Genomic DNA, 19709 nt, shown 5'->3' on the forward strand with positions numbered 1-19709 from the left:
AGTTGGGATTTGATTTTTTGAGCCACGATCAGGTAGATCATCAGACTAGGTAATATCTACATTTCAAGCCAACGTGAAGTTTGACTACACAAGGACAAACCTGGCTTTCTGATGTTAATTAGCGAGCACTGGAGGTAAATCCAGCAGGTCCATGGATATCCTAAGAAATATCTTTGGAATAACCCTGCTAAGCTGCCTACGTTTAAGGTCAAAGGTCATTTGAATACACAGGGTTTATTCTATATATCTTGTGTATAGAATCTCATTGATTAAAAGCTCTCTTGGAATCTCAGTTAAGACTGGATGGATGTTCTCTAGGATGTGGAAGGGAGGGCAGTAAATTGGGCACATCACATATATTTATTATGTCACACTTTAGCAAATGCTTAAAATAATTTTTTTAAAAAAACATTCTCAGGATAACACACAATCTAAGTATCCTTAACTTCTGAGTAATTTTTAAATCAATTATCCTGATATAAAAACACGAACCATGGTTTACTTCATTTTCTTCTTCATCTATTGGATTCACATGTGTCCTAGGCCAATATTCTAGGAGGGCCTGGAGTAAAAGTCCTCCTAAGTTCACTGCAAAAGAGTTGATATAAAAAAGAAAAGAAATGGAAAAGAGAATCATTAGCTTTAACCTAAAAATAGAGGGAAAGAAGTAAGAATTAAAAGTTTCCACAAACTCTGATGTTACATTCTTAACCCAATGCCAAGGATGTTTAAAAGCAAGATTTAGAGATTTCACGAAGTCTATTAAAATTTTATCTTAGAATGTTTAAAGCTGTGACAATATGGAGCAAACACATATTCTACTTGGTTGTTCAGATACAGCCACTCTTTAAAAATGAACAAACAAAAACAGCAACTGTAGTCTTTAAAGGGCTATTTCCATACAAAGCCAGTACACTATATTTATATATATCAGGTATTTCTACATGCTACATTCTTAGGAGAATACTGATCAAAAATATAATCAACAAAATGTAATAAACTCTTATGAAGATGGGTCTCTTCTCACCATACACAAGAATTAACTCAATATGGATTAAAGACTTGATGTAAGACCTGAAACCATAAAACTCCGAGAAGAAAACACAGGCAGTAAGCTCGCTGACAATGGTCTTGGCAATGATTTTTTTGGATCTTACACCAAAAGCAAGGGCAATGAAGGCAAAAATAAACAAGTGGGACTACATCAAACTAAAAAGCTTCTGCAGAGCAAAGGAAATCATCAACAAAATGAAAAGGCGACCTAGTGAATGGGAGAAAATATTTGCAAATCATGTATCTGAAAGGGGTTAATATCCAAAATATATAAAAAATTCATACAACTCAATAGCAAAAAAACTGAACAATCTGATTAAAAAATGGGCAGAAGATATGAATAGACATTTTTCCAAAGAAGACACACAGACAGTCAACAGGTACATGAAAAGATGTTCAACATCATTAATCACCTGGGAAATGCAAATCAAAACCACAATGAGATATCACCTCACACCTGTCAGAATGGCTATTATCAAAAAGACCACAAATAACAAATGTTTGAGAGTACGTGGAGAAACAGGAATCCTTGTGCACTATTGATGGGAATGTAAATTGGTGAAGCCACTGTGGACAACAGTACGGCAGTTCCTCAAAAATAAAACTATCATATCTAGTAATTCCACTTCTGACTATTTATCCAAAGAAAAGGAAACCACTAATTCAAAAAGATATATGCATCCCCATGTTCACTGCAGCACTATTTACAATAGCCAAGATATTAGAAACAATGTCATTGTCCACTGATGGATGAATGGGTAAAGAAAATGTGATACACAAACACACACACACACACACACAGAAATATTATTCAGTCATAAAAAAGAATGAAGTCTTGCCATTTGCGACAAGGATGAACCGTGAAGGAATTATGGTTAAATGAAATATGTCTGACACAGAAAGACAAATACCATATGATCTCACTTATATGTGGAATCTAAAAACAAAAAAGCCAAAAAGCAAAGCTCACAGATATAGAGAACAGATAGGTGGTTGCCAGATGTGGGGAGTAATGGAATGGGCAAAATGGGTGAAGGGGGTCAAAAGGTACAATCTTCCAGTTATAAAATAAATAAGTCATGGGGATGTAATATACAGCATGGCAACTGTAGTTACTATTACTGTATTGCATATTTGAAAGTTGCTAAGAGAGTAGATCTTAAAAATTCTCATTAAGAAAAAAAAATTTTCTATGTATGGTGAGGGATGTTAACTAGACTTATTGTAGTGACTATTTTACAGTATATACAAATATTGAATCATTATATTGTACATCTGAAACTAATACATTATATGTCAACTATACTTCAATACATTTTTTTTTTAATTGGGGGGGAAAAACTGTTTCCTAGCTTCACTTTCCTAACCTAACAGACTTCCCGAACGGTTTAAGGGTAGAGAGTGTGCTGCATGTTTAATTGTTAAAGCTAAGCCATAGATTGTGACAAAAATCAAGACCCCCAAAACATTTAAAATGAATAGTATTTTCCATTTCCATATGAGAGAATATACAGATTTCTTGAAAAATGATTTTTAAAAAACCCAAATATTGTTTAAAAAAAAAGATGAGCACATAAAAAAACAGCACAGATCCACCTTCTCTTTTGGAAGGAGAAAGGGAAAGAAGGACACTTAAACTCACGTTTTGGATCTGACCCGTCAGGGCTGCTAAAGCCAGCATCTTTTGCAGAAACCCAAGCAGCAAAACAGTCACTCTCATCCAAAGTAATTGTCAACATCTGTCAAAAGAAAAAAATTGTTAGTGATATTCCATGTGAATACATTCTCCAAATAAGTCTCTAAACCATTATTTATTTGTACTATTTAACTAAAGTGCTAAGCCACAGATTCAGAACCAAAATGTGTTTCTGCGTGATTCGATGCAACTACAATTTAATATACTGGGATATGAAAAGGCATTTAAACTGCATAAAATTTTTTCCTTTCATACATAAAAACACAGGACTCTATAATTAATAATACTTAATTTTGAGCTATATTAGAAATTTTCAACTAACCCAAATCGCACAAATATCAATTGCTAACTTACCCCTGTTTTTAAGTCTACTGAGAACCAATTTGGTACATATACCATCTTAAATCTTTTCTTAATTTCATCTTCAAAATCCACTTTGCCCAGATCTTCAACTTTACATGCCTATACAGCAAAAATAAAGTATGATAATTATCAATGTTAAGTGGTCAACTGATTTGATTCTGACTTAGCTACTCAAAATTTTACACATTTGCCTAAATATAATGGAGTCTTAAATACATTCCAAAAAGAACATGGTCAAATATTTTTATCTTAAAGCATTTACCTTTAAGTAACTACGTCCTATTAAAATTTTAAATTAAAAAAACACAAACTGTTCTTTTTTGGGAAACTGTAACCTAATTTTGCTCATATTGATATAATATACCACCACACTTATCTGGAAGCAATGTCAAATGAAGCAAAAAAAATCTTCAAGGAACAAATAAGTTTCTAAGCACTTTAAGAGAACTGTGAAGCTATCAATACCTTCAGACAACAGCTATAATATAGGCAGCAATTTTAAGTTTCTCTTTCTTGGCCATCACAATCTTTCTTATTCATTCCCTAAATATCTATGCTCCCCAAAAGTATGTCCTGAACTCCCCCTCGTGCCATGGAGCATTTCCAATCACAGTTCATCTCTATCCTGAACAATATCACAGAATGTTCCCTCTACCTATTCTTCCTAACAGCAAACTGGCTCTTTCCTGAAGGTCCCATCTCATCAGCTGTCTTCTCAAAGGGTGACTCTGCATCTTCTCCTACATCCCATAACTCTCTAATGGCATACAGAGACCATCATTCCACCATCGCTATGTAAAAACTCCTATTTCTTTGAGCCCATATCATTTAGCTGCAGTAAACCGTACCCCTTTTCCTCACAGCCATCTAGCAACCTCTGTGCTCACTCTCCCTCATCTCCCTCATTCAATGGCAACTTGAGCCTGGCTTAATGTCTTAAAACCCATCTTGAGATCTCGCTTGCATCCCAGACAATATGAACATCCACACGGACAACACACAGGAAAAGATGGCCTCGCAAATCCTTGACAGTATTCCCACTATAAATATACAGTCATTAATGCTACCTGGAACTTGTTTCCAAAGTCAGTTCTCCACAGCATCTTTGTCAAATCTCTACTCTCCTCATACCCCTGCCCTTGCTGCCACCACCTCCCTCACTACCCCCAGCACATGAGTCTGACCTCTACTTCTCAAAAAAAGAGGAGCCTTGACAGAATCCCCTTAACTTTCTGCTACTGTTCTTCCTGGTGCAACGAAAAAGGTGTCCCTTCTTGCTGTGCTCTGGATCCCCTCACCTCTTGCTTCTTGGGGACCTTGTATCATCATTTACCTTCTCATGTCTCTACGGGCTTCTCCCCATGAACAGTGAACCACGATCAAATTTCTCCCATCTTAAAAATGCCTAAACACCAAAACAAAACCTTCCCTTGACCTTCTCATGCCTAAATCTTCTCCAGCTACTGCCTTTCCTGCCCATCTCACCAAAGTCAAATTTCATCTAAGATTGTCTCCCCTCAAATTCTGTTTCTTCACCTCGCAAACACTATTCAACCCACTCTATCTGGCTTTTGCCCTTAGGTCTCCCTAGAAACTGCTCTCCCCAGACACCATCCTCTTTATTGGCTAGATCCATGTGCACATTCCATTCCACTGTCTCACACAAACTCTCAGCAGGCCAATGCAGCTAACCACAAGCTCCTTCCTGAAACGCTTAATTAGTCCTTGAGCTCTTTGTTTTCTTACCCCTTGTTATTACACACCTTTGTGGCTTCCTCTTTTTCTAAAAATTCTTGAAAGGGAGATGACTTGGTTTCTTCTATTTTCAGTATAGATGTATCCCTTAGAAACTCTGACCTTTCTCATGGCTCCAACTATAATCCACAGCTGAAGACGGCTGGACCGATTTCTCCAGCCCAGTTCTTTCATGCGTGCGTTAGGTTGTATAGCTCTCTGCCCAGCAAACACCTCTACCCAGATATCTCACATAAATTCAAACCTGCTGTCTTTCTCAGCATGTCCCTTTCGCCCAACAATGCTTTCTCCTCTTACGTTCCCTGTATCACTTCCACTCACCAAACTAATCCAGAAACCTAGGACTAATCTCTGCTCCTTCCTTTTCTTCATACTCCCTTTTATTCAAGCATCACTTATCTACAGGCCTACATATCTTTCTAATCATTCTGTTTTTTCCCCTTGTTCCCAGCCCACTCCAGAGGAATATCTGATATTTCGCCTGTATTAGTACAACAGCTTCCTAACTACTATGTGTCAGTCACTACAGTAAATACTTCTCAAACACCCCCTTAACATTACCAAGAAATATGGACCATCCAGATTTTAGGAATAAAGACAAAGGTAAGCATATTCTGGAGATCACTTGGCTAGTAGCTGGCAGAGCCAAGGTCAGAATGCAGCTCTAACTCTGAGCCTATGGTCCTCAATACTCCTGACTTCCGTATTTCTGTATAATGCCATGTCTATTTTGCCTGATCACTTGATCTTAAAACCTCAAGGTCTAGTGTCTGGATATGGGAAGCTGCCAGGGCCACAAAAATGCCAATGATGGTGCATGCCAGCTGAGCGCCCCATCTAAGTAGAACTACCTCCCATTCAGACAGCAGGACTCTACTCAGACTTCAGCTAATTAGACCAAGAGAGGACATCAGACTCATAGGCAGAAAATCAAAGAGGAACTGGCTCGATTTGACTTTGTTAGATATTCTGGAGAACATCAGATGCTGTGCAGCATGAGGTAAAGCCTAGCCACAGGGCAGAGCTAGGGCCACATTAGTGGTGAAGCAGCCAAATTCCTACTGATGAGGTCCTTAGGGCTACTCTGGATCCTCTCTGTCTTCACAGAACCCCTCTCTGAAACAAACGTGAGTTTCTGGTCCCCTGACAAGCACATCTCTACTGTAGGAAAAAAACCAATTGGAATTTTTGGAGCCTACTGCAATTAAATTTTCCACTCAACTAAAGTCTCTTGTTCTGAAGCCATGCTCAGCAAGCAACTGTTCTGTAATGTGATTTCCCACACAGCTGCGCCACAGGGAGGGAATGTGTTAGTCAGGCCAAGGTTTCCATTCAGAGACAGTCCCCTTTTCCGAGAAAGAAATGTGTTTATTCTTTGGATCCAGAAGTTAACTTAAGTGAATCTCTGTTCCTTATAACCAGGAACCTAACCAAAATACCAGATCTTTTCAATTCTTCCTTTAAAATATACCCAACATCTGTCTCTTCTTTTATTTTTGGATCAAACCGTCTTATTGAGGGACTCCAGGGGAGGGTGGAAGGCCTGGAGGACAATGAGATCTGATGTCTTCGGCCTGGCCAGGATCTCTCCAAGGCTTCACAGTGGCCAAAAGTCATCCATCTCTTTCTGTAGATCCCCAAGTCATTATGCTTAAGACAACTGACTTCCTGACTTCCGGCTTCTTTCCCATTATACATACTGCTACTGCTCTGAACATAGGGTTTTCCTGCTCTAAAATCATCTATGATTAAGAATCTTTAGGAAGTACCAAAGAAAGGCCAAGCCTGGAGCCTGAAATTCATGACTTTTTGGTAAATGACGTGAATCTCATCTTTCATCCTTACACACCCCTACTACTCTCTTATACTTACTCTGGTCTCCAGCTATACAAAACTGTTCACCTGGCCCTGAATAAGTATGTTTTGATTACCTTCCTCTTCTGTGCCTTTGTCATTCACTTCCTCTTCCTAAAATGCCCTCCCATAATCCATCTGCTGGAATCCTTTAAGGCCCTGTTCAAATGATTTCTCCACTGTGAGGTGCTCCTGATTTCTCCAGCTGTAAGTAATCACCCTTGTCCATAAGCTATCTTGTGCTCTGTTGTCCCTGCTACCAGAAGGGATCATGAAATGGACTTTTTCATCATTTGTGACCCTCAACACAGTTCTTTGCACACAGTATTCGTTCATTCCAGAAATATTTTTTGAACAAATATAACAACAACACTAAGAAGGGACATTTGTCAGGATTCTAAAAGCAAACTTTTCAATCTGTCTATAAATTCTTCAGTGCTATTTATAATGTGGTTGAACAGCTTAATACATCTCAATTATCCAAGGAGTCACTGTAACATGACCCAAAGTAGTAACTGCTGCTCACAGTGATGGCTATAAATCCTAAGAAATGGCCAAACTTATTTTGTGTACTCCAGTGGTTCTCAACCCAGGGTGATTTTGCATCCTTCTTCTTCCTTCCTCCCCCTAAACATATGGCAATATCTAGAGACATTTTTGGTTGTTATAACTGAAGTGGGGGATAGGGATGAAGGTGGTTACTGGCATCTACTGGGTAGAGGCTAAGGGATGCTCCTAAACATCCTACAATGCACAGGACAGATCCTACCCCGCCCCACTGCCAAAATGTCAACAGTTTCAAGGACGAGGAACTCTGGTGTTTTCATTTTAAGGGAAGGCAGCACAACACAGTTTGTAATACACTAAACAGAGAAAACGGTTCCATTCAAATTCTGGGTACTTAAAAAGATAAACTATGGCCTTACCTAATATTCACATAAGAATATATATATCCACCCCAAAATAAGGCTGCAATTAAATCTTTATTTATATGACTATTATCTTGGTTATTTTATACACACACACATATAACACATATACACACACAGACTACAATAAAAAATAAAGGGATACATAATCCAATAACCTATATTTAATTACAAAAAGATACTTACCTTTAATACATCCCAATATGCCACATTATTATTGGTATCTTTGGTTAATATATGTCTCTTATCATTAAGAATGTGACACTGAATAATACTAGCACCCCCTAAAGGAAAAAAATCCACACAATTAGGAAAACAATCCTACATTTAAATTCACAGTACAGCAATAATGTTAACTGGCATGTATTGTAACAGAATGTAAATCATACTAGCCCCCAGAAAGGAGAAGGTAAATCAGAAGACCATATAATTATTTCTAAGGCAATTTGAGGCTAACCAAAGAAAAACTGTCTGATTTTAATAACAGATTAAAAGACTCTCCATTCACTTCAAGGGTCTACTAGTGGAAAATTATTAAGAGCAAACCCTTTAATAATTTTTTTACCTACTAGGAAAAGTCCACATGATGACAGGAAATCTCTGAATTAGTCCTATCTCTCATTAACTTTTGTTTCCTATCTTCCTTCTCCTGAATGGACATTCTATCCTAAAGGTCACAGCATGGACATCTAACTATAGATAAACACACCATTCAATACTCTAATCCCCTTGAAGTCAGAGCTGTCACTCTCAGTTGTAGCATGCAGAATTCAGGGGCCAGATCTGACCATTCTGGCTTGTGCCAAAAGACAACATTAAATCTTGTATCTTTTACAAAGTGGTTGCTGGCTTTACCAAGACCATGATTATTCTAATGCTGGGCAAAAAGATTTAACTCAAGAAAGCTCAATTTTTAAAGTCACTAAAAAGCATTTAAAAAATATTTTTCTTCTATTAAAAACAAACCAATATACTATTAGTCTTTTGTTGACATCAGGATTACATTTAAAGGAAGGTCATCTCCTTTATTTTTGTCAATTTCTTAGTAAGTATAATTAACTTTAATAAAACGGACAATACCTTCCAATATCCTTACTTACCTTTAATAACCTGGTCAGGTTGTGTACAAAGGGGTGTTATAGGATTTGTACAGTCATTGTCATAATCTCCAGAGGCTCTAAAATTATGAATTCCTTTCAATGTCTAAAGGAACAAAATTCATTATTTAATCATTTTATGCCAATTAGTTTAAAGTGGCAAGAAAAACAAAGAAAAAAAAAAAGAAAAACAAAGAACAAACGAGAAAAACCGACAATAACAACATCAACCAAAAAATACTTAGTCACAAAATACAATTACCTACCATGATTAAAAAAATACAAAACAAAAATTAAGAAGGGAATGTTGTCTTTTTGGAGAGAAGACTACGCACTCTTCCAGGTAAAGCTATGTTGATCTCAAATTGGCACAATGAAATTTAAACAAGTTATATAACATTTTTTTTTTACAAGTACAGAGAAAGACCACTTGATCTACATATAAACAGGAATAAACGCAAACACTTTCTCTTTTGTTATCCACAGTCTGGTAAGCAAGAAAACTTAAATCTTCTTTAATTACGACTTAAGAATTAATAGTACTTTTGTGACTTCTCTCTGCTTATCCTTTATTTCTATACCTGTTCTTCGTGCTATAAAGAAAAAGGAAATGAATTTGAAAAAAACAACTTTCTGCTTTCTCTTACGTTTAGAAAAACAGAATCCTAGCGTTTCCCTGCTGTGTTGGTACTTGGGCTGCCTCTTTTCAAATACAGCTTCAAGAGGTCAGAAACTGTACTACTTTAAAGCTGTACTTTCCTGGTTTTATCAGGGAACAGCGCTTATTCTAAGCACATCAAATGTGTATCTTGGGGCTTCCCTGGTGGCACAGTGGTTGAGAGTCCACCTGCCAATGCAGGGGACACAGGTTCAAGCCCTGGTCTGGGAAGATCCCACATGCCGCGGAGCAACTGGGCCCGTGAGCCACAACTACTGAGCCTGTGCGTCTGGAGCCTGTGCTCCGCAACAAGAGAGGCCGCGACAGTGAGAGGCCCGCGCACAGCGATGAAGAGTGGCCCCCGCTCGCCGCAACTAGAGAAAGCCCTCGCACAGAAATGGAGACCCAACACAGCCAAAAATAAATAAATAAATAAAATTTAAAAAAATGTGTATCTTGGCTCCTGACAAAGAAGTCAGAAGCTGCATTTTGACTATGACCTTAATTTTTGTACAATCCTTAGGATCACACCTGCATTCATAGGGGCTTTCAGATTTTTGTCACTGTCCAAAAGCATGCTGAGAGTCAGGCTCATACTGAGCATTTGCTACTGGTACCTGGGAGGTCCGTGATAACAAACCACATGTTTATAAACCTTTGCCAGATATACAGTGGCTCACTTACCCATTTATTTACTGTAGACTTCGTTGTTGCAACCCAGATTGCAGGAGGGGGATCAGCTGATCTGTCAAGCTCCATCTGAAACAAAGCACAAAAATATTGCTTTGTGGAATGTTGACTCTTCTGAACTGCCAGGACCAGCTATACACTATTAAATATCAACTCCTTCATTCAACATCTGTGTGCTGACGATACCACAGCGTGTGTTAAAAGCTAGGGATGCAGAGAAGAATGAGTCTCTCTGCTAAAGGAATTCGTAGCCCTATAAGTGTAATAGGGGTGACTATTTACCAAAAACAGTGGCTTAAAGTTTTAAGTGTGGTTAATTTAAGGGTTCTAAATGGGTACAGTCAAAAGGATGGCTTACCATAACTTTTTGGTTTTGTCACTCCTGTGTTTTGTCTTCATGTTCTTAGTAACAAGGAAATACGTTTTTTTCTTGGAAAATGTTTGTAGCAAAAACCAAAACCATTCTAACAACACAGCAAAAGGAAAAGTACCCACATAATGTACCCCCCCTCCAACTTGCTTAAGGAATACAGCTGTACTTTGTGAACAGTTTACTGTGTCCTCCTATATTTTTAAAATACCATACATATAAAAATACACATATACCCATGTATACATTATGCAAATGGAATGACTCTACATTTGCACTATTCTTCCTGCACCAGGAAATTGCAGGTTTTTAGACATGGGGACAGGGCTGAGCCACTAGCAAGTAGGAATCCTCTTCAGTTCAAAGTGATGCTCCTTACAACATGGTTATGCCTGTGCTAAACACTTCTAGTCTTTCTCTCCACAGCCAAGAGATCCTGGCAGCTGCGGGACTCGCAGTGCAGTTTCTCCTCCACACATGACTCTCCCCATCAGTGTGCTTCCTGCACACATGCTGTATCTGTATTTTAGCCTCCACTCTCTTGCTTCTCTAAAGGATTATTGCTTTTGTCCATTAGGCTGTGCCATCTGTTTTAAAGAACTGTAATTGGCCAGTATTATGTGAGCTCTTACACCATAGGCATCCTCTCAAGTGTCTCATTTGACCTCTATTCCCTTTTTCAGTCCTTCCTCCTATACTGTGGTTTCAGATGTCACTTAGTTTCGTAGATGATGGGTATTTACAATTCTGTTTCCTGCTTTCCTTGTTGTTTTCAGATGATTTCTGAGAAGGGGTGGGGGGGAGTGCTGTCTTTATGCCTCCATTTTAAACCTGGAAATCTCCTCACTGTTGTCTTAATGTGCAATTCTGTGAACATCGGTGAGACTGAACATCTTGTCAATGATGACTGGCCATTTTCTAGGCTTCACTTTTAGCAGGTGTCAATATGGATGGCTTCTCAAGTACCCTTTTACCCACCACCCAGGACTATCTTGAGGCAGTGATGGTTTGGAATATGAACCAGCTTCCCCTCCTCTTCAGGAGCACTCTTCCACATCCTCCTCCTGAGGCAGTGGACAAATTTCTGCTTTGCTGTCCACTCTCAGATACCTGAACTCCTCATATTCCTCCTCTAAGGACAGGTTAGGAAAGCCAGGAGAGCTCAGGAGCACTTTGGGGCCAGCTCACTAGGATTCGCCAGTGCGAGAGCCATCCATCCCTGATGTACCCATGAAGTCGCCATTTCTTCTATGGGTGACGAACAAGTATCTTTTTACAACCTCACAGTTGACTTGTGTTTTAATATTGATTTTGCTGTATTTGGCTAGCACATGTAACAATCTTAATCATAAAACTAAAACATATGACATACCTTGAGAACTGGTGCTTTTTCTTCACAAATTAGCACCCGAATGTCAGGGTTTCTTAGGTCTGTACAATAAATCTTCCTGTCCCTTCCTCCAGAGTACACATGTGTGAAGGTGTCATTGACCTGTAGAGCCCAAACACCTTCATCATGCACTCGGTACGTTGCTATACATCTCTGCTGGCCAAGGGACCAAAGGCGAATTGTCCCATCAGAACTGCCGGAAAGGCACTGAGAACAAAGAAAGCTAAGGTTAGAAACCTGCCAAAAAGTTCCTGCTTTCTTGTGCTTTACACTTGTCTTCGCTAATGACTCCACAATGTCAAACACACACCTCTAACAACCTGTATTCCTGCCTCTGATAAAGACTTCTGACAAGCATACACCACAGGCTGAAACGACCAAAGGCAACAGTATGGGCTCAAGCAGGGGAACCCTCTGAGCAAAACTTCCTCTGTCCTGTGTACCTGGCCGCTTGCTGCATCACCATCCCTTGGGAACATGTTAAACATGTAAATTCCCCGTTCCCATTCCAGACCTAATGAGGCAGAAACTCTGGTGGGGCTCAGCAACCTGTTTTGACAGGCTCTCCAGGTCATTCTGGTATGCCAAGTTTGACAAGCATTGCACTAGGCAAGGAAGCCTTCTGGAGCCCTGGGTCACACCTCTGTTTTGTCCCCCACCTCACGGCTCTGGATTCCTGATGGCCTGCCAGGTCTCCTGGATTCTACTGACAGGAGCCAAAAGCAAAATCCAGGCTTGCCACTCACTCTGTGAGCTTGGATACTTCCCATATGAGCTTCAAGTTCAACATCCATTAATACAAAATGTAGACCCTCAGCATTCAGAGTTAACACTGGCAATTCTGACAATTTCTAAAGGCTCAGGAGTGTCAACTACATAGAAGTTGCAGGTACACAAATCAGGGCTGAGCACACAGACAGTGTGACAGAAACAGGCAGAATCAGCCACCCCACATTCACATTCAGCATGCCTGGTGTTCTCTACTAGTTACAGTGGTGACCTGAGGAAAGGGATGAAAACTTATTTCTTTGGGGAAAAAAATCACCCTGAGGGGAAAGGAACTGCTGGTGCTGGGAAAGGAACTGTATGAAATTAAGCAGGCATAGAGCTTCAAAGAACAGAAGATAGTTGTGGGCTTGGAGACCTGGATAGTGTTTGAACAGATGAGGCCTTCAGGAATATTAAGGATTTACTGGCCTGCTCTGACTTGAAGGGGCCTTCAGACATGTTTAATTAAACAAACATCACACTAACAGACTCCCCCATAAGCTGTCAGGAGCATCAGTGCTTTAGTCTCCAATTCCAACTAGTTCACAAGAGAACCAAGAGACTAACCAATAAAGAAACTGTCAGGAGTAAGGTGGCAAGCAGACCTTCATCACGTGTGTAGGAGCACTGTGGCAGTCTGATGGGGAGAAGGCAGGGAGGAGTTCTCCATTCCAGGAAGAGATGCTACTCTGTGGTGGCAAAGCTGTTAGTAAAGCTTTGATCACTCAGATTCTAGACCATATATCTGCAAGGAATAAGGTCTGACAACTTTAGGAAAAGGAAAGCAAAGATGATATGTTGAAAGTCCTCACAGGCTGGGTGACTTACAGCAGTAAAGAGATACGTTCCAAACCCAGAATGCACAGGTGAAAGTAGATGAGGAAACAAAGAGTATATCAGAGTTCTATATCAACCCTGACATAGAATACAAAATAATCTTTGATGGTAGTCAGTATTCTAAGACTGCTAAAAAGCAGGCTCCCAAATAGACAGCAATCACTTTTAAAGTACTATGCAGGCGAACATCTTTGCAGTATTTGGTAGTATGGTTGAAGGAGGTGGCCATTTTATAGGAATTCTAGTGCCTGATATCCTATAGGAGCTAGAGGAGTCATCAAAACATTTCCCACTGCCTCCACCCTTCCACGGGATAAAAATGAAGACCCCTTCATTATGAGGTGGCCTCTGGGATTAGGACAGAATGCCCCAAATGGTTCTGCTAAGTCAGACTTAGGGGAACAGATTCTATAGCCTGATCAGGTGCTCTGTGCTTCTGCCAATGGACATGAGAGGTACCAGTGTATTGGGGCCAGGCTGCTGTTGACCAACACAAAGCGTTTCTGGGATGGTTGCTTACACACAATTGTAATTGCCAATAGAGAGCAGCCCAGTGAGCAAGTCAGGGGCAGGGAGTGACCTAATGCTCAGAGATACCCCCGACCCATGAGCTAGGTTCAGCAGGACTTGTATTACCAAGGAAAACCCTGTGAGTGACACACAAGGAGGTGACTGACTCAGAGCAAGATGGCAGGTTGTCCCAGATCCTCAAGCAATTGCCTGAGCGAGTACAAGGACTGAAAAGTCAGCTGGCTTGGCCCACGAATGTTGGCACAATCAGGACAACTGCCATGGTGCCAGACCTCAGATAGTAGGATTTGCTAAGTATCTTACTATCAATACAATGAAGGAAGTGAGGCAACAGGCTGACATCGATGGGATTCTTTGGCCTATTATACATATCTTATCATAAGTCCCTGACTTACAACGCCAGCAGAGACCCTACATTAGAAGCTTTCAGGGCAGCTCTGCAAGATGCAGTATATACTCTGGTCTAGTACCCGATGGTTACTTCTTCCATGTTGCCAAGAGTTTGTGAATCAGTATGTAAAGGTTTCTTTTTTCCTCCTCTCTTTTCTCAGTTGAGTAGTTATTACAGATGTTTTCTTGATCAATTCCCTAATGTAAGGATGCCGTGTTGTTGGTGGCTAAATCTACATTTAGTCTCTCGTTGCCAATAAGGAAAATGGATGAAAGAGGAACTAGAGGAGGAATGGTATCTGCTTAATTATTTACTCTAAGGCTGACAGGCAGCTTTTAAAGTAGTACCACATCACCTTCTCTGCTTTCAGTAAGTGGAACTGACTACAGGTGAAGTGCATTTGTAAGTAAATGTGCTACTTAAATCGTCTTAGGTAAAAGCACATTCATAATTGTCTATATAGGAAACAAGGCATGGAGTGTAGTAGACGGGAGGAGATTTACGAAAGTCTGCCAGGCCCACAGCCCATTTCTGGAAACCATCTTGTCTATAGCCTCTAGTTAAGCGCAGTCCCATTGAGACCATATGATCTAGTTCAATCCTGGACAAAGCTAGCAGAACTAGGCATGGACAACCATCTCAAGTGTAGCCTAGCAGCTACTGCAACAGTGAGGAGCTAACTGTACTGGGCTTTTTTTGGCCACGCCTCACGGCTTGTGGGATCTTAGTGCCCTGACCAGGGATTGAACCTGGGCCCCGGCAGTAAAAGCATGGAGTCCTAACCACTGGGCTGCCACAGAATTCCCCTGTACTGGGCTTTTTAGACACATGAAAATGCTGCTATGAAGAAACTCAAGAGCTCTAGAAAATGCCATGGCTTACAGACAAGAATATACTTATTATTTCTACTCTTCTCACCAATTACACTAACTAAATATTATGACTCCCACTTTGCAGATAAGCAAACTAGGGACCAGTACATTCCTCTCCTCAAGGCCACACAATACTTTAATATCAAGATCCTTCCACATCTCCAAAGACCTCCATGGTAATATTCAAGCTTCTCTGCCTGGTTCTGAAAAAATGATTTCTTTCCTTTGGCTAGTTTTTCAAACCTTCCTTTCACCTCTGGAGGCAAAGGCTTCTCTAATTCATGTGTGAGGCAACTTCCATGACGTAATTCCAGAGGAGTAACAGACCAATGGTGTTTCTCATCTCATCACATTCATACTCTCCCTCTTCTAAACCAATCACAATCAATTCCAATGATCCCTGCCCTATGCAAAAAATGGCAGCAGTACACGGTAGAGGTATGTCATAACATAAAATGGTGCTCAGTTTTTGTTTTTTATTATCTACACTGATGAAAGATCATTTTTCTACTGCTACAGGACAGAATTGTGATATATAATTCACAAATTATGTGGCCAACAGAGTATTAATACATGTTCAAATATTACCAAAATGTTTTTCTTTGAAATGCTGACTCTAAGTACTATGTTAGATAACTAAATCTATAGACCATATCTACATAGTCAACTGACAAGATCTGCTTGGAAAACAGACCCACTGTGAGGAAATTTTCCACTTACTACACTGCCAGAAAGCATTCAATACCAAAGCTTCCTTCTGCTTTACACAAGGGAACATTTTAAATTATTTCAGCTATACATACCATAACTGCATATACTCACCTGCATTAAAATTATTCTTAGGAAATTCTTCGTTTGGCCTTTATTTAAAAGTTAGGCAAACAGAGAAATTTTGAAATGTGGATTATTATATGTGCAACTGAGTATTTTAAGGATTTAAAAATTAGACCACAGTTTCTAATATGTGTGGCTTTTGGTTCAAACCAACTATGCAACAATATACAGAGTGGGGGAGCTTCTGCTGTATGAAATTTTGACAAGGTCAGTAGGTAAATGTTCATGTGAACTGCATACCTGTGTGCCATCTCTGTTCAACAGCAATGCTTTAACATTATCCGTGTGCCCTTTAAGCTTCATTAGTTTTGCACATGTTCTTGGATCCCATACTCTTAAAACCTGTGAATTTTAACAAAGTATCATACAAATGATCAAATTTAAATAATAGATGACTTCTATAAATCAAATGACAACTATTAAATTCTGAGAAGGAAGTACTACTTCCGCCAACAGACAGTGTCCAAGGCTCCCAACTTTTTTAAGCAGGAGGAAGTCTTTTTAATGTCAAAAAAAGCACAGGCTTCCCCCACTCCACCCTCCGCCTCTGTTACCACACACGACAGTAATTATACAGTTATACTCTTATTTGTTCAAATAAAACCTTATTTTAGTATCCACAAGGCAAAACCGCTGTCTATATATTTTGTAATTACACAGATCAAATTATTTTGGTTTCTTTATTTTCTAGTGTTAAAATATACCCTTTAAGTTTCCCCTTACCTTCTCAGTGGACCCTGATACAATGATTGTTCCCAGTTGATTCATTGCCAGGCTATAAATGGAATCTTTGTTCCCACTTAAAGAAGAAGCTATTAAGGATAAATGGAGCTATATGTTAAAATCATCAGCTGTTTAATAACTAGTTAGCACAAACTGCAAGTTTAATTATTCGATTTAGAAAATCTTATCTTTATGAGTACTCTAAGGAAAAGAAATTCCTATAATGGAAATAATTCTAAATCATAATATTGTTAACAAAATTTACATCTCTTCTGGATTTGAGCATACACAAGTGCTCAATAAATATCTGCTAAATTGAATTGCACTGCCATTTAAGAAACTATCTGCATAAGTAATGTATTTTCAAAGATGCACATGTGCCAATAAAAATGAAAACTATGGCTAAATTCATTATTTATAAGAAAACACAAATCAAAACAAAAATACAATTTTCACCTACCAAACAGATAAAAAACAAGGCAATACTTAATTCTCAAAAAATACAGTTAAAATGGCACCCTCATACATTACTTGTGGAATGATAATTTGGTACAACTCTTCTAGAAGGAAATTAGACAATGTGTAGCAAGAATCATATTCATGCCCTTTGATTCAGAACTCAATACCACTGAAGTATGTATATAAAACTGTCTATACAGTATGATTCCAACTGTACAACAAAGAATAAATTTAAACACACACTGAGATGCTGTGAGTAAAGGAGTAAATACATGTAAAGTATTTAGAAAAGTAACTGCTTGTATTAAATGCTCAATAAATGTTAGCTATTTTTATTATCTCCATAATTATAAAAAACTTATTTGATATCCTCTCTAAACAATTCTAAGCAAGACATATCTGTTGCAGAATCTATAACCACTAAGCCTCGTCTCTGACCTTGGGACAATCCTGCTTTTTTTGCTTCATTCCTTCTTGTTAGTGTCTCTTTCAGGCAGGCCTGACATCTAGAGAGAGCTAAATGATGTATTATGACAGCCCCCAGCAGGGACCAGCTGCTGAATCCCTGAGATTGTGTACAGGTGAAAAATCACGGAAAACAAGGGAAGAATAGTGTTTAGACCTTCACATATTTTCTGAGAAAAAGGGCAAAATAATATTTAAGAAATTATAAACACCAGTCTCCCAACCTACCCTTCTTGGCACACACTAGATTATATTAGAACTGTTAGTTATATCAACATGAGTATTCTACAGTCATGACAAATTGGACCTGTTATGTAGGAATCTAGATAGTTCAGGCCCATATCCTGAACACAGACCTTCTAGGCCAGGCTTAGTTAGCCGTAAATGTGCTCTCAGGAATCCCTACTGACACCTGGCCTAGAGAACTCTTATTGGTTGGGCCAAGTGTGAGCTGAGTTTCAAGTCTAGACCTGTCTGGATCTGACTGGGTAACTGAGATCTCTTAGTTGATGAGGCATCCATGCTACTAACCTGCTGTGAATGTCTCTGAATTGCCTCTAGATGCTAGGTTAGCCTTCCTGAACTCTTCTGTTCAGGAAGAGTTGGCTGGATTCTTTAGGGCTGCTCTGAAAGGGTCCCACAATATTGGCACTAAAAACCTTTCTTTCCTTTGGGTATTTTCCAAGTTGGCCATTAACTCAAAGGCTCTTAGTATATAGTAACACTTTTAAAAGTCAAAAACTGCCTACTTTTTGCCAGGTAATCACCACCTCCATCAATAATATCTGCCTAGAGTGTGGCTTTGGGCCAGGTGCAGCTGGGATATACAAAGTAATAAGACAGGCACTTCTGCCCTGTGGAAGCTTACACTTCAGCTAGGGAGCTAACACACGCACATGTACAAAAATAACCAGGTTACACCTGGAGAAGTTACCATTTTTATATTGCAGTGAGGAACTAGTTCCTTGTTGTTTAATCATACTCTTGGGGGCTAGAATGCTGTAGGTAGAACCACTGTCTTGATGCAAACTTATCAAACTTGTTTTATACACCATTCTTTATTTATGTCAATTTGGATCACTTTCAAAGAAATTTTTTTCAAACACCTTACTTGTGACAGTGTTATTTGAGGCAGTCAATGCTGTTAGAGTATTCACATCCCAAAGGAATATTTGTCGGTCCAACCCAGCCGATGCTACCAGTTCTTTATCCTTGGCATATGCTAAGGCTTTTACATAATCCTGCAACAAAATACACATACTCTGATCTACTCTGTAGATCAATAAGCAAATGAGCCACATGAAGTACTGAGATCTCAGTATTACACTAAAGACATTGAAAATTGTGTTAGTTGTTTTACCTTATGTGTCCTTAATGTTGACATGCAAAATCCCTTATGTGCATTCCATACTTTTACTGTTGTATCAGAAGAAGCAGATATTACTAGAAGAAGCAAAGAATTAAACCCCTTAGTAATGTGACTTAACACCATTTTAAAGAATTAACGTAAAACAATGTAACATTGTCTCAAACTTTCACACATACATACAAAATGTTCATACATAAATATCTGAATATTTATGTATATTGAATATTTATAATATTCCTAACATTAATTCAAACATCTTAATATTCATACACACATACACATATACATATATATCTGAAAGTTCTTTCTAGAACCTATTGTATTTTGTCTCAAATATTTTTTTAGATAGGAAAGACAAACTTTTTTTAATGTTTCAGTTGAAGGCACAACTAATTTGATTATGAAAAGTTTCTCTAACACAGATTGCAAAACCAAGAAATGGATCTTACCATAATGAAAACAAAAAGAGATATTAATAAGGTTAAAAGAAGAATACGTGTTGTATGAGTCTATTTATATACAATGACAATGAAGGCAAACTAATCAATAGTGCTTATAAGACATGAGAGCAGTTACCTTGGGACAAGGGGTAGTGACCGAAAGGG

The 19709-nt window shown here is 38.9% G+C and overlaps 1 protein-coding gene across 1 annotated transcript in view; it reads right to left on the reverse strand.

Annotated features, from left to right (window-relative positions):
• The window catches only part of WDR48 (WD repeat domain 48), a 44442-nt gene that overhangs the window by 10222 nt on the left and 14511 nt on the right, over nucleotides 1-19709 (reverse strand). The window contains exons 4-14 of the mRNA XM_059939401.1: nucleotides 19096-19178; nucleotides 18847-18976; nucleotides 16812-16900; nucleotides 16329-16430; nucleotides 11838-12062; nucleotides 10090-10164; nucleotides 8751-8853; nucleotides 7837-7934; nucleotides 3104-3211; nucleotides 2696-2792; nucleotides 493-588 (exon numbers count right to left, since the gene is read on the reverse strand). Coding sequence (XP_059795384.1) covers nucleotides 493-588; nucleotides 2696-2792; nucleotides 3104-3211; nucleotides 7837-7934; nucleotides 8751-8853; nucleotides 10090-10164; nucleotides 11838-12062; nucleotides 16329-16430; nucleotides 16812-16900; nucleotides 18847-18976; nucleotides 19096-19178 — 1206 coding nt within the window. The remainder of the gene's footprint in view (nucleotides 1-492; nucleotides 589-2695; nucleotides 2793-3103; nucleotides 3212-7836; nucleotides 7935-8750; nucleotides 8854-10089; nucleotides 10165-11837; nucleotides 12063-16328; nucleotides 16431-16811; nucleotides 16901-18846; nucleotides 18977-19095; nucleotides 19179-19709) is intronic.

This window comes from Balaenoptera ricei, chromosome 11 (assembly GCF_028023285.1).
Source record: "Balaenoptera ricei isolate mBalRic1 chromosome 11, mBalRic1.hap2, whole genome shotgun sequence".
Lineage (NCBI taxonomy): Eukaryota > Metazoa > Chordata > Mammalia > Artiodactyla > Balaenopteridae > Balaenoptera > Balaenoptera ricei.